Source organism: Tamandua tetradactyla, chromosome 2 (assembly GCF_023851605.1).
Source record: "Tamandua tetradactyla isolate mTamTet1 chromosome 2, mTamTet1.pri, whole genome shotgun sequence".
Classification (NCBI taxonomy): Eukaryota; Metazoa; Chordata; class Mammalia; order Pilosa; family Myrmecophagidae; genus Tamandua; species Tamandua tetradactyla.
The window spans coordinates 142,991,379-143,005,497 of NC_135328.1; the positions used below are offsets into that span (position 1 = coordinate 142,991,379).

At 41.9% G+C, this 14,119-nt stretch overlaps 1 protein-coding gene across 3 annotated transcripts in view; it reads left to right on the plus strand.

The window, feature by feature from the left end:
- Positions 1-10,955, plus strand: part of AKAP12 (A-kinase anchoring protein 12) — a 122,948-nt gene extending 111,993 nt beyond the window's left edge. For 2 of the 3 annotated variants that reach the window (XM_077149271.1, XM_077149273.1), the window contains 2 exons: positions 4,217-9,218; positions 9,912-10,955. In XM_077149271.1, the coding sequence (XP_077005386.1) occupies positions 4,217-9,210 (4,994 nt within the window). In that variant the 3' untranslated portion in view covers positions 9,211-9,218; positions 9,912-10,955. Of the gene's footprint in view, positions 1-87; positions 222-4,216; positions 9,219-9,911 lie in introns of those variants that run through there. The other variant, XM_077149272.1, reaches the window with a different exon arrangement.
- The last annotated feature ends 3,164 nt before the right edge of the window (positions 10,956-14,119 follow it).

Genomic DNA, 14,119 nt, shown 5'->3' on the forward strand with positions numbered 1-14,119 from the left:
TCCCCGGCGGGGGGAAAATGCATGGGCCTCGCGGTCCCACCGAGGCCACCCTCTGTGACGCGCCGCGGACCCCAGAGTGCCGGGGAGCGCGCGGCCGGGCCCGGCGCCAGTCTCCATGCAGCGATGGGGCAGCCGGGAGAGCATGCCTGGGGCTCCCGGGCCTCGGTAGAGCTATCCCCGGCGGCCCGCGGGCGCCATGCCCTGGTGGAGTAACTTGTGCCGTGAGTAGCGCCCCCACCCCGCCCCGCCCCGGGGCCGTTCCCTGGGGAAATGGCTGGCGGGCTCCCGCGGGGCCGCTAACGTTCCCTTGGGGGGCCCTCCGAATGTGGTGTGGGCTTCCATTGCTCTGCCGCCCCTTTTTTTTATTTATTATTTTTTTTAATTCTTTTTTTTTGGGGGGGGCATTGTCCGGGAATCGAACCCGCGTTTCCCTTATGAAAGGGGAACATTCTACCGCTGAACCACCGCACCCTCGCCCCTTTCTTTTAAAAACTCAGTCGGCCGGAGCTGAAGCATTCAGGGAAGGGTTAGGAAGGTGCAAGGCGGTTCGGCGGCTGCGGGAGGAACCCTGGGCTGCAGGCCACGCAGATGGCGGCGGGGCGGTGACACCCTCTGCGGGTGGCAGCGGAGGTGACACCCAGTGCCCCGGGCCTGAGGCTGGGCCATGACACCCAGCGCTGCAGGTTTGAGGTCCAGATGGTGCAAACTACTGCGTCAGGCCCTGCAGATGGGGGCGGGTGGGTGATACCCTGGTACCGCAGGCGCTGTTATGGTTCCCATGCCCCACAGGGTTGGCGTCTGGCTGCACTGCACGCTGGGCCCTCTGGAACCCTCTGCTTTTGGGAACTTTAGCTGAACCAAGAGACAAAAATGTGCAATCAGATTTTATAACAGAACTGCAGCCCCAGGGATGCTCCAAAGGCACACCATATTTCTGGTCAGACAAAGGACACAGCTTGGAAGACTGACCAGGAGGTGGAGTCAGGGGCTTGGAGTAGAGATTGCTGTGGGCTAAGGTCATCTGGGAAGGTGGGCAGGAGGAGAGACAGAAAAAGAACCAGCCTTAAGTAGGACATAGGAATGCAAGAGGGCACCCTGAAGGAGAGCAGAGGGTGGGATGTAGACTAGGGGACAGCAGGCATTGCTGCTTTGGCTTCAACCTGGGGAACATGTAACTGAGTAATAGGAAGTGAGATGGAAAATGACAATAGCATGCTGGTTTCCTTGCAGTTCCTTGCCAAGTCAGCAGCCCTGCGAGCCCACGTGACTTGGGCTCAGGAACCATACTTCTAATATCTGAGTTCAGAAAGTCTATTTTTATGATGGAGCCTCATTATAAACGGCCTTGCCTGCCAGTCTCAGTCCTTTTGTGGGCTTTCTCTGTCCTGGAGCCACAAGAGCTGTTTGGCAGCCTGGCGGGCAAGATGGAGGAATATTTAATTTTAGGAAGCATCCTTCCACTGGGTCTCTGTGGGCAGATGCTAGAGTCAGGATTTGTGCAGCCTCTGGATGGCAGGGACCTGTCTGAAGGACAGTTCTGTTTAATCCATCGGTATTATTTAGGGCAAAAGAAATTACAAGCTAGTTGACCAGTTAAGGATTTCTGAATTCCCAGTGATCGTGTATATGTAAAAATTTTTTTCATGGGTTCAGCCTGTATTTCACTCTTATAAAGCTCAGCCACACTGTAACTATCAAAAGCCTTTTTGTGTTGCCAGTTGGCAGCTGTTCATCATTTGTCTCCCTAGTTTTTTACTGTAAACGTTTTGGCCATCTCAGAAAAATGTTTCAGATTGAAACAGATTTAGGAGCCTGGGGGAAAAATAATGAGGGGAAGGATGGTATGTATAACACTTGCTTTCTCTTGCTGTGTTTAGCAGGATGTCTCTGAATTTTCTAATTAGTTCTAGAAAGGTTTGTTTTTAATCTCATGCTTGCTGGCTAGAAATTTAATTCTATTCACTACTAGTAAATATTTGCTAGAATAGTTTGTTATTGGGATTTGACCTTTCTTTAATGTATTTCCAAAGATATTATATACCTTTTAAAAACAGTTAACTTTTGTGTCACATTAGAAATGTTTGCCCCGAGAATGGTTATATAAGTGGGAAATTTTCATAGTTCATTGAAATGCATTTAATTTAAGGAACTTGGTAGATTTAACTATAATAAAGTTCTTCACAGTGTTATAATAGGAACAAATGGACAGTAATATATTTTCTTCTCATTACAAGTTTATACATGTCTGTTTAAAAAAATACCATGAAGGCTTGCTCTAAGAAGGCAAGCTGCCCTTGCAAAGAGAACACAGGTCACCATAAGAGTCAAATTGTAACCCTAAGACTAGGCTGTTTTAAATTTTTACATATGCTCTATCCTATGTTGTAATAGAGGCAGGGAGCTGGGTATATGTGGGATAACAAGGTGGGAAGAACTTTGGACTGGGAGCTGAGAGAGGTGTTTTCAAGTCTTGGCTCATCTCCTCACCTGGCTGGTCTTGGCAGGGCACTCACTCTCAGAGCTGCCGATTGCCTGGGGACGAAAGGAGCATTGGCCTCAAGATCCTTTTCACCTCTATCATGCTTTCATTCTTTGATTTTATTAAATATATATATATATTTATTTTCTGTTTATTGTTTTATGAACTAATCCTACTCAAGAGTATTTTCTTTAGCTAGCTTAAAATAATATATTTTATTTAAAAAAAAAATACCTGGACAGATGCAATTGCCGAGGAGACAATCATTATATATCTTTTATAAAATTTTTGTCTTGCTTCTGGATGTCATTCTCCAATGCTGAGAGCTTATTGGTTTCTGCTTTCAGATGTGGTTTATTTGCTTTGGTTTGTCACGGGGAATAGATATTCTTATTTCAGCTATCCATGTACGTGAGCTCCTGTACAAAGAAGATTGCCTTTCAATAAAGTATTGCCCAACTGGAAAAAAAAGATAAAATAAAATAAAAATAAAAAAATACCATGAAGAGAGTGTTCACAATCTAAAATACTCTGGACAGTGTGATAACATGTGTCTGAATTTTTCTTTCTCTTTGAATGTTTGCCTGTGTTTAATATGATACTTTTTCTTTTTTGTTCATAAATTCTAAAGTTGGTCACAAATGTATTTTATAGTGATTTTAAAAAAAAAAGGACAAGGAAAGTTTTTTTTTTTTTGCATGGGCAGGCACCAGGAATTGAACCTGGCTCTCTCTGGCCTGGCAGGCGAGAATTCTGCCAGCTAAGCCACAGTAGCCCACCCTCCTTTTGCATTTTAATAAATATTCTGTGGATTGATACTCAGGAACTGACAACTTTTCACCTAATGGTTTTAGCATTTCTTGTTGATCCTCAACTGTATGAGTTATTACAATGTTGTATGTAAATAGTGACTTTCTAAATCTAAAATCCTGGGGACCGACTTTAAGGAACACTGGGAGTTATATCTTTATTTTCCCATAAAGAAGTGTTCCCTGCTTCCCATTTATTTTTTCAGTATCACTATCAATTCATGGATTATTTTTCTTATTCAATATTGTTATAAACCATAACTGTCAGGAGGGCTCTTATGTTTCAAAGTTTGGCATGTGGAAGCCCCGTACAAGCTAGCTCCTGTGTCCTTTTGACCTCTCCCCATCAGTTTCTAAGCACCTTGTTCCTTGCACTTTGCCTGTCCCAGACTAGCTCTGGTCCCTTTTGGGGACTTGATGAAGAGACCAGGCTTGTTACTCATTGGTACTTATTTGTGGTATTTATTCATCTATTCCTAGATTTTGTATAAAGTAGAAGTTATAGCTAAAACTTGATGAGTTCCAGTTTAAAATCAGGGGTCTGATATTTAATTCTATTTTGTATTGCAACAGAAGTAACAGTATTTGTTTGATCCTTCCTGACTACTCCCGTGCAACTAAGTTTTTGCTAGTTGAGTTAGTTAACTTTTCCTTTATAAGAAACGAAGATCAGAGTAGTGTCTTTGTTTTCTGAATGTTTTAAAGGTCATTTGAAAGAAACAGACATTGCTTAATCTATTAAGATTAACAAATACCAAATAACAAGATCTTTATCATATCCTGGGAGAACTGCCTTGAGAGTGTGGTACGTGTGTATGTGAGACATTAATGAAATTATTAGCCATGTATTTAAAATAGTTTACATTTATTAAATTGTAATAATTTTATCCCTTCTTCTTCCAATCCTTTTTTTTTCTTTTGTTACTAGTTGGACAGAGAGATTCTGAAGATGTGAGTGAAAAAGACTCAGAAAAGGAGATGGCTGCCAGCACAGCAGTTGTTCAAGACATTACCAAGGATGAGGAGGAGGAAACACCTGAGATAATTGAACAGATTCCATCTACAGAAAACAATTTGGAAGAGTTAGAACAACCTACTGAGTCCCAGTCTAATGATGTTGGATTTAAGAAGGTGTTTAAGTTTGTTGGCTTTAAATTCACTGTGAAGAAGGATAAGTCTGAGAAGTCTGACACTGTCCAGTTACTCACTGTCAAAAAGGATGAAGCTGAGGGAGCAGGAGGATCAAATGGGGCCGGTGACCACCAGGATACCAGCTTGGAGATTGGAGAAGTTGTGTGCAAAGAAAATGAACTGACACAATCTATAGAGAAAACCGAAGAAACAGTTAAAAGTGAGCAAAGCGATAGAGAAATCTCTCTTAAAGCTGAGTCTGGACAAGCAACAGAAGGCAAGGATGAAGGAGAAGAAATACGAGAGAAAGAACCAAGCAAATCCCCAGAATCTCCAGCCAGCCCACTGACTAGTGAAACGCCATCTTCCTTCAAAAAATTCTTCACTCAAGGTTGGGCTGGCTGGCGAAAAAAGACCAGTTTCAGGAAGCCAAAGGAGGATGAACTGGAAGCTTCTGAGATGAAAAAGGAACAAGAGCCACAAAAAGGAGACGCAGAAGAGAATGGAAAGACGGAGGCTACCTCTGAGACACTGACAGTTTCTGAACAGCCACACCCACCAGAAGCTACTGAAAGTGTCAGTGTTGCCAGATTATCTGCTGAATATGAAAAAGTAGAGCCTCCCTCTGAAGATCAGGTGAATGACTTGCAGGGATCTTCTGAAGAGAAATCTGCTCCTTTAGCCACAGAAGTGTTTGATGAGAAAGTAGAGATTGTTGCAGATGTCCACGTTAGTACTGTAGAGGAGGAAACAGAGCCAAAAGCTGAGGTAGAAGCAGTAGAGTCCATGCCACCTGAGACATCTGTTGATACAAATGCTGAACTACAGGAAGCGGAACCTACTGAGGGACTGGTAAAGACCAAAGAAGTATGTGTTCCAGGAGAGGATCACACCCAACTCATTGAACTGAGTCCTGATGAAAAAATATCGTTGAAACATCCTGAGGGCATTGTAAGTGAGGCCGAAATGCTGTCATCACAGGAGAGAATTAAGATACAAGGAAGCCCTTTAAAGAAACTTTTCACTAGCACTGGCTTAAAAAAGCTCTCGGGAAAGAAACAGAAAGGGAAAAGAGGAGGCGATGAAGAGTCAGGGGAACAAAATCACATTCCAGCAGATTCTCCAGATAGTGATGAACACAAGGGTGAGAGCTCTGCTTCGTCCCCTGAAGAACCTGAGGAGATTACCTGCCTAGAGAAAAGCATCGCAGATGTACCACAGGATGGGGACGTGGAAGAAGGAACGACTTCTGATGGAGACAAAAAGAGAGAAGGTGTTACTCCCTGGGCTTCTTTCAAAAAGATGGTGACACCCAAGAAACGTGTCAGAAGGCCTTCTGAGAGTGATAAGGAAGATGAATTGGATAAGGCCAAGAGTGCGACTTTGTCTTCCACTGAGAGTGCTGCCTCTGAAATGCAAGAAGAAATAAAAGGAACTGGAGAGGAACAAAAGCCAGAAGAGCCAAAGCGCAAGGTTGACACGTCAGTATCTTGGGAAGCTTTAATTTGTGTGGGATCGTCCAAGAAGAGAGCAAGAAAAGCATCATCTTCTGATGAAGAAGGAGGGCCAAAGCCAATGGGTGGAGATGGCCACAAAGCAGATGAAGCAGGAAAAGACCAAGAAATGGGAAGTGACCATAATGCCCAAGAGCCTGACCCAGGGCAAGGAAGTTCCTCACCTGAACAAGTTGGAAGCCCCTCTGAAGGGGAGGGCGTGTCCACCTGGGAATCATTCAAAAGATTAGTCACCCCGAGAAAAAAGCCGAAATCAAAGTTTGAAGAGAAGAATGAAGACTCTGTAACTGGGTCTGGCATAGAACATTCAGCTTCAGATGTTGAACCTGGGAAAGAAGAATCTTGGGTTTCGATTAAGAAATTTATTCCTGGACGAAGGAAGAAAAGGACAGATGGGAAACAAGAGCAAGCCTCTAGTGAGGATGTAGGCTCAGCAGAAGCCAATGAAGATGAATCAGACGTCCCAGCTGTAGTACCTCTGTCTGAGTATGATGCTGTCGAACAGGAGAAAATTGAAGCACAGCAAGCCCAAAAAAGGGAGGAGAAATCTGAACTTAAGGGAGCCGTTTATGTGTCTGAGGAGCTCAGTAAGAGTCTGGTTCATCCGGTTACTGTGGCCGTCATTGATGGGGTCCGGGCAGTCAGCAGCACTGAAGAAAGGTCTCCTTCTTGGATATCTACTTCAGTGGTGGAACCTCTTGAACAAGCTGAAGATGCAGCCCAGCCATCTACTGGGGAGCTGGTTGAAAGAGAGGTCATTGCAGAAGAAACCCCTGTTGATGCCCATGCTTTGCTAGAGCACAGAGACACCAGTGATGACACTGTGGTTAGTGAGGTGAGACTCACTTCAGAGGCTGTGATGGCTGCAGACATAACAGAGCCTCTTTGTGCTGAGGAAGTGACAGAAGCGTCTGGTGCCGAAGAGACCACAGAAATGGTTTCAGCAGTTTCCCAGTTAACTGACTCTCCAGACACCACAGAGGAAGCAACCCCAGTTCAGGAGGTCGAAGGTGGCATCCCAGACCTGGAGGACCTAGGGCGGCGGACTCAAGAGGTCCTACAGGCTGCTGCAGACAAAGTTAAAGACGAATCACACTTCATCGCCAGTGCCCCAGAAGACGCCATTGGCGCACTCCAGAAAGAAAACTTAGAAATGCCAGAGAAGGTGGAAGGAACAGAAGAAGATTCTCAGATGTTAGAAATGAAGAAAGAGATGGGTGGAGTCTTGAAAGCACATGTCGAAGAAACTAGAACTGAGGAATTTAAACAAGAAAAGATAATTGAACAGACGACCCCAGAAAGCTTTGAAAAAGTGCCCCAAGTCACAGAAAGTGTAGAGTCCAGTGATCTTAGAACCACGTCTCAAGCTGAGGTAGAATCACAGATTACTGTGGAACAGACTGTTACCCTTGACTCGGTTGAAACTAAAGGAAGCACTCCAGTATCAGATTTTGAAGTTCTGAAGCCAACACAGCAGGACAAAATCGTAGAGATCTGTGGAGATAAGGAGATTGATTCTGGTATACAGTCACAGTTCACAGAAGCTGAGGTGGTTCCTGTAGAGAAAGAGATGCCTCCAGTATCTTCTAATTTTCAATCCCAAGAAGAAAATAAAGAACAGTCAAAAACAGAAGTAGAACTTACAGATAAAGAGGTATCAGTAGAGACAGATAAAGAGGTATCAGTAGAAACTGTACACAGTCTTTTGAAAACTGAAGTGATTCAAGAGGCTGGCCAGTTTGCTGATGAAGAAACCAAAAACATACTATTTACAGAAGGATTTGAGGTGTCTACAGATCCAAAAATAGCATTTGGTCAGAAAAAGATAACGGAAGTTACACTTAAAGATGAAGTTACTGAAGAAGCTGAATTTCGAAAGAATGTTTCTCACTCAGGTAATACTGAGCTCCAGAGTCCTACTACATCTCTTTCAACCCCTGCAGAGAAAGAGATGGTAGTTCAAGTAGAAAGGGAGAAAACTGAACCACAGCCAGCCCAAGTAAGAGAAGAGAAACATGAGCAAAAATTAGCTGTTACAGTATCAGAAGAGGTCAGTAAGTGCCTGGTTCAGACAGTGAATGTGACTGTCATAGATGGAGAAAAGGAGGTTACCAGTTTTGAAGAAAGCTCTCCTTCCTGGCTAGTTCAAGAGGAGGTAGTATCCAGAGAAACTCAAGTTCAAAGCTCTGAGGCATCACTAACTTTAACAGCTGCAGCAGTGGAGGAGAAGGTCTTAGGAGAAACTGTCAAGGTTATAGAAATAGTAGCTGAGACTTTGGAGTCTGCAGATGCACACTTAGTACCTGAAGAAAAATCTGAAAAAGATGAAGACTTTCCTTCTTCATCAGGGGTAGATGCAGTGCCCGTAGGGATTGAGTCTCAGGCAGAATCAGTACCAGTAAAACTATCTGCTACTACTGAGAAAGATTTACATTCTGATCTGAAAGGAGAGCAAACCACATCACAGAAATGGAAGTTAGATGGAGATGAGAAGCAGATGGTTTGTCAGGAAGTCAAAGCTACTGCAACAAAAGAGGGGGATTTAAAGGCTGAAAATAAAATTTTGGAAATTGAGACTGAGAGCAACAAACTTGTACAAAACATAATTCAGACAGCTGTTGACCAGTTAGTAAGTACAGAAGAAGCAGCCACTGAAAGGTTTATATCTGATTTAGAGACACAGACTCATCCGACAAAAGCTGATGGCCAGGAAGCTGGACAGAAAACCATGAAAGAAGTAAGTGAGCTACAGGCCTCTGCTCAGGATGAGACACAAACCATCACAGCTAAAGAGGAGTCAGAGCTACCCACTGTGGGCCAAGCACAGCCTGGCTTTTCCAAAGATGGGAGGGAGGCTTCAGAAAAGATGACAATTGAAGCAGAAAGTTCCAGTGAACATGTTAGTGAAGAGCAGCTGGAAGAGGAGACATCAGAGGAAAAGACAGATGCAATTGAAACGACGTCTATGCCAGAAAATGGCGTGAGTACCACAGTAGGAGAAAATATAGAGAAGTCGCCATTTGAACCCAAAGAAGATGAACAAGATGATACTGTTGATTACCCTGAGCACCAAAACTCCACCTTGGAAGATACTGCTGCCTCAGGAGGCTTAACCAAAGAGTCCCCAGGTACAGACGGACTGAAAGAGAAAGAGGATGCCCAGGGAGTCGAATTTCAGGAGAGTAATGAGCCAGAAAAAGAAATTAAAATACAAGGCCAGGAAGAGATACATAAACAAGAGAGAGAATCAGCAAAATCGGAACTTCATGAATCCTAAAACGTCATGTAAGTAAGCTCCCTTTTCTAGTAAAACGTTTTTTTTTGTTTCCTTTATGCTGTGTGGAGCAAATTTGTTATAAAGGACATTGGAATTGGAATAATTATGGAATGCAGAGCCTTTAGTTGGAGAGTTAACTATCAACTTGACAAGAAGATCTAGAAGAGTTTCATTTTTCCCTTGTTGAAATACTATTGAGTATTACTGATGTCATGAAAACAATGGCTTCCTTTTACCCCCAATGTGTTTGCTTTAGAAGAAAATAAAGGGCCGTTGGCGTGCGTTGGGCTCAAAGACATAGAAATAGATTGTGCCCTCCCCACACCAATTACTTTGTTGAATGCATTTTTTTATAACTAGAAGCCCAAAGTATGTTTCTATCATACTACTTGACATTAATTTTTTAGCTCTCTAGGAAAAACAAAACAAAACAGGATTTTTTTCCAGCACTTGTACCAGCATTTAAAATTTTTCTCAGTGCATAGGGTGAGCTTGACTTGGTGTTAGGGAACTCCAGCTACCAGTTTTGGGGCAACCTAGCATGATATAATATGCATCCTCAGCATTCTTCCTTCAGATCGAGTTAAGCAGGTATTACTAGGGTTTCCAAGTGCTGCAGTTTTTCTACAACTATTCTGCTGTTAATGACTGAAGGAGAAAAAGGAGGTTTTATTTACTTTGACTCTTCCTTCCTTCTACAGTTAAACTCCTCGTATATTTGCAAGACCAGAATGTAAAGACAGGTGGTGGAAGACGACAGATGCTGCTGATGCGACTCAAGACCAATATTTCAGAACTTTGAGAACCGAAGAACGGGCCCATCAACTGAGTACTCCTGACAATCCTGAGGCTTCATCAGGAGCTCGATCCATTTAACATTTCCTCCTCCTAAGACCACCTTGTTGTTTTCCCTTCATACCATATAATGTTTCTGATTAATGTCCTAAATTCTGAACCTGGAACTGGAGTTGACAATACCTAGTTCTCCTTCTCAAACTGGAGTATCAGTCTTTATGTATTTATATGTGTATGTCTTAACCCTTCTTCCGTATCTATTGTATATTTTTTCCTGATGTGTATGGAATTGTGCAGTGTAGTCCATGCCTTTTGTACCACACAGTTTATGACAGGGCACGTGGCTATGGGAAGCTCTGGGAAGCTTCACGCCTCAGTTGCAACCTGTGAACACAGACCTTCCAAGACATGACATTCCTGATTAGTAGGTATAATTCCGACTTTAAAATTCACTAATGATTAGGTCAGTGTTTAGTATGACTCTGAAATTGGCCACTTTCCTAATATTCACAGTGTGCTAAAAATAAGCATTTTTGAAATGTACAGAAGGTTCCAGAGACTGTGAAATTTTCTTTCTTGCCACATGAAGGTTGAGAGGAAGATTTTTTTTTTTTTCGGTAGCAGATAAACTTAAGCCTTTTCTCCTAATTGTTATGGTTGTTTGGACATATGAGTATGCCTAATCTTTAAGCAAAGTAGTAAGGTGTTTTTAATGTTAGGAAGAGAAGAATGGACTGTTGTAAGTTTTTGGTTCACTCTGAAATCTGGCCCACATTTACAAACACAGCGTGAAATGAGGTGGGTTCTTTAAAGATAGTATTTGGATAGACCCTGGATTGTGTCCGTGCCATATTTGTGCCCACTTCTTTTAAGAACAATGTTGCATTATGTTCATTTGGATAAATTGTGTTTTGACAAATGATTTAAATAAAATATTTGCTCCACTTAGATTTGCTGGTTTCATTAGAACTTAGAAAGTCTGGGACCTATTTTAAACTGCATTCTAAAAGCAGATAAGGTTGAGCTTTTCTAATCTGGTCATTATGTGATAAAGCACTTAACACAGGTTTGAGTTGCATGTTCAGAGGAATTCATGGCAGAGACGTGTCTGTTGACATAAACCAGTAGCTTTTCAAACTGACCTTACTTGCACAATTCTACCTTCCAGTGAAGTCCATTTCTGTGTCAGTTTAATGTTGGAAAAAACAATGATATATGTCTCTAGAAAGAAATCTTAAGATATCAGACCTGCCTAAAGGTAATCCTGGGGAATTTTTTTTAATTATCAAAATGTCATAAGCCACACTAACACACCAGGGCTTTTGTCAGGCAATTGCTGTGCAAACAGTCTGTTATCTACCTGCTGTAAAGCCCTACTTCTTCCCACTTAGAATGGTCTATCATATATGCTTCTTAAATTTTGTGGAACAAACTCAGTACTCCAGTTAGAGAACTTTTATTTCTACTGCTAATTAGTAATTTTAAAGCATAATGTTTTAGAAAATTTACTTTTAGCAGAAAGAAAATTTGCCATTAAAACTGGAAAGTCGTGTCTCGCGTTAAAAACCTGACTACAATTTAAAAAAAAATTGGTCTTTCTAGTGGGACACCTCATCTCACGATAACAGTGTATGGTCTTGTAGTTGGAAAACTAGCCCCTTTTAGGGGCTAGTCTCAAGTATATAATAGCTACTTGTGCTTAATTATGAAACTTTAAAATCCCCTGATTAAAATTCTCTTACGTAAGTATTTCTCTTTTGCCAAATTGAAACTTGAAAAAAAAAAAAATCTAGGCACTAGTGTCAAAATTTGAAGATCAACTAAAAAGTATTGGACACGACAGCGATTTGTAAGAAGTTCATGCTAGCTCTGAATATTGACAGATTTCCTCTCTGTGCAGGGAGAAACTTTGTGCTGTTTTCAATAGATTAAAGATTTGTGCAGTTTGTGGAAAGCAGATAGTTTTGCTTTAAATGACATCCCACCACTACATTTGACTACTGTTTGGTCTTTTTCCACATGGCCGGGTTTCTCTGGCCATCACAATACGTTTCCCAGTGGTAGTTGCTTATTTACTGTGCTTTTTGTACTAGTGTCTGAATGTACCCTTGATTATTTCTGTACAAGCTCTATACCTATGTCCATTACAAAGTTGTTTTTTTATTCACAACAGGAACATCAACAGTGGCATGAAGTACAATTCTGTTTTATAATTCTAAAGCTGCTGTTTAATTTGTGAAGTACATAATAATCAAATGTAAACTGCAGAAGTTTGAGCAAGTGCCTACATTTTGCTATGCTATTTTGCATTGCTGCAGAGCCATATGCAATAGAAAGCAATGCAAGACTTGTAAACTCTCACCATTTCTTGTAATGAGGAATATAAAATGTTCCCCCCTCAGGTTATTTTGCTAATGGTACATGAGTTGCCTCTCTCTGTACATAGACACTGTTCCAGTTTTTTCCTTTGATCTTTTGGAAGTACAGATAGTCAAAGGCTGGAATTTTTAGCTTTCAATGTAAGCTTTAAGCTTAGCAGTTTCCTCTAGTTCAAGACGATATTTGATTCTTTGTTCTGTTCGGGGACAATTTTTCATTTATCTAAATAAAATGCAATCTAATTAAAAGCCATGGATTTTCCTTCTGTAATTTCACCTTGGTTCTGTTTTGATTGCTTTCTCTTTACCGTGGGGATTATCTTCATACGTTCTACTTTCATCCACCTAGCCAATCTGTGTGCCACTGTCTTTCCACAAAGTATCATGGAAGCGTGTACAAAAAATCTCTGCCAGTGATTCTTAACCTTTTTGGGTCAGGGGCCCTTTTAATTAGAATCTCATTAAAGCTTTGACCTCCTACTCCCCACTTCCCCAAATAAACACAGTTTGATGTGCAATTTCTGGATAGTCACACAGACCCACTCTGAAAGTCCAGCTGATATCCAGAGTTAGAAACTTTATCCAACCCTGTTAAGAAAGGAAATGGGCACAGACCTTGGGTCCCCAGAGAGTAAGAGGTTGGCTCCCAAGCACAAAACCTACACCATATCAATCCAAGGCTACATGACACCTCACTGCCCATGTGCTTCTGGAAATTGATTTAATGGGCAGCCTGGCACATTTCCGGTATAAATGCAAGTTTGTTCCCTGTACCTGCCAGATTCCCTGTTGCTTCCAGAGTCTGATACCATGGGACTGGGAACATGACTGGGACCCTACTTTTCTACAGGAGATAGCTGAGACTTAAGACAGTTGGTTTTCAAGTAATGAGAACACAGGTCTTGTCTAAGGTGGCAGAACTTGGGAATGGCATGACTGCACCAATAATCATTCATGCTTTTTTTTTTCTTAAGTGCTGTCACAGCTTAGAAAGCGGACTACTTTTCTGATATCTAAACACAACAGACATCTCTATGGTGTATGTTTATGAGTGAGGTGTCTCCTCGCCGTGCACGCTCTTCTATTTGTGAACATGAAAAGTTTTAACACTAGAGAGGTAGGTGGTTTTAAATCTAACCTTTTAGGAGAAGATTGACTAAACACCCATGTTTGGAGACCAGAAGTAGAGTAACATTTCTTAAATGATGAAAGTGGAACCCAGTGTGTTATTTTCTTAGAATCAGGAGTAGTAAGGCCTTGCCTCAACTCAACCCGGTGCTGCTATTCTCTCAATCTCTAATTACTTCATATAATTAATGGCAACACAGGAAAGATGATAAATTAGGCAAATTTTTAAAAACCATGTTGTGCTTGACCTCTCATGTCCTTGTTAGGGCTTACCTTATTCCTGGAGAAGCAGGTGGGATTGTCTCTAGAACATGAAATTCTAGCACAGGTAGGATTCTTCTTAGAGAGCTTACAGAAATGATACTGCAGAGATGGCTAGGGGGCCCGTTTTAAGGAACTGGAATTTATCCTGAGAAATCATGCCTTTAGAGAAGTGATGTAATCCTTTTACCTTAGTGGTTCTCCAGGGGGTATTGGAGTTGTGCTACTGTCCTAACCTACTCATGGGTTCTCCCCATCCCCGTATTTTTGGTTGTCACAATTACTAGGGTATTCTAGAATTTAATGAGTTGGGGCTACAGATGCTAAGCAGCCTGCAAGGCATGAGA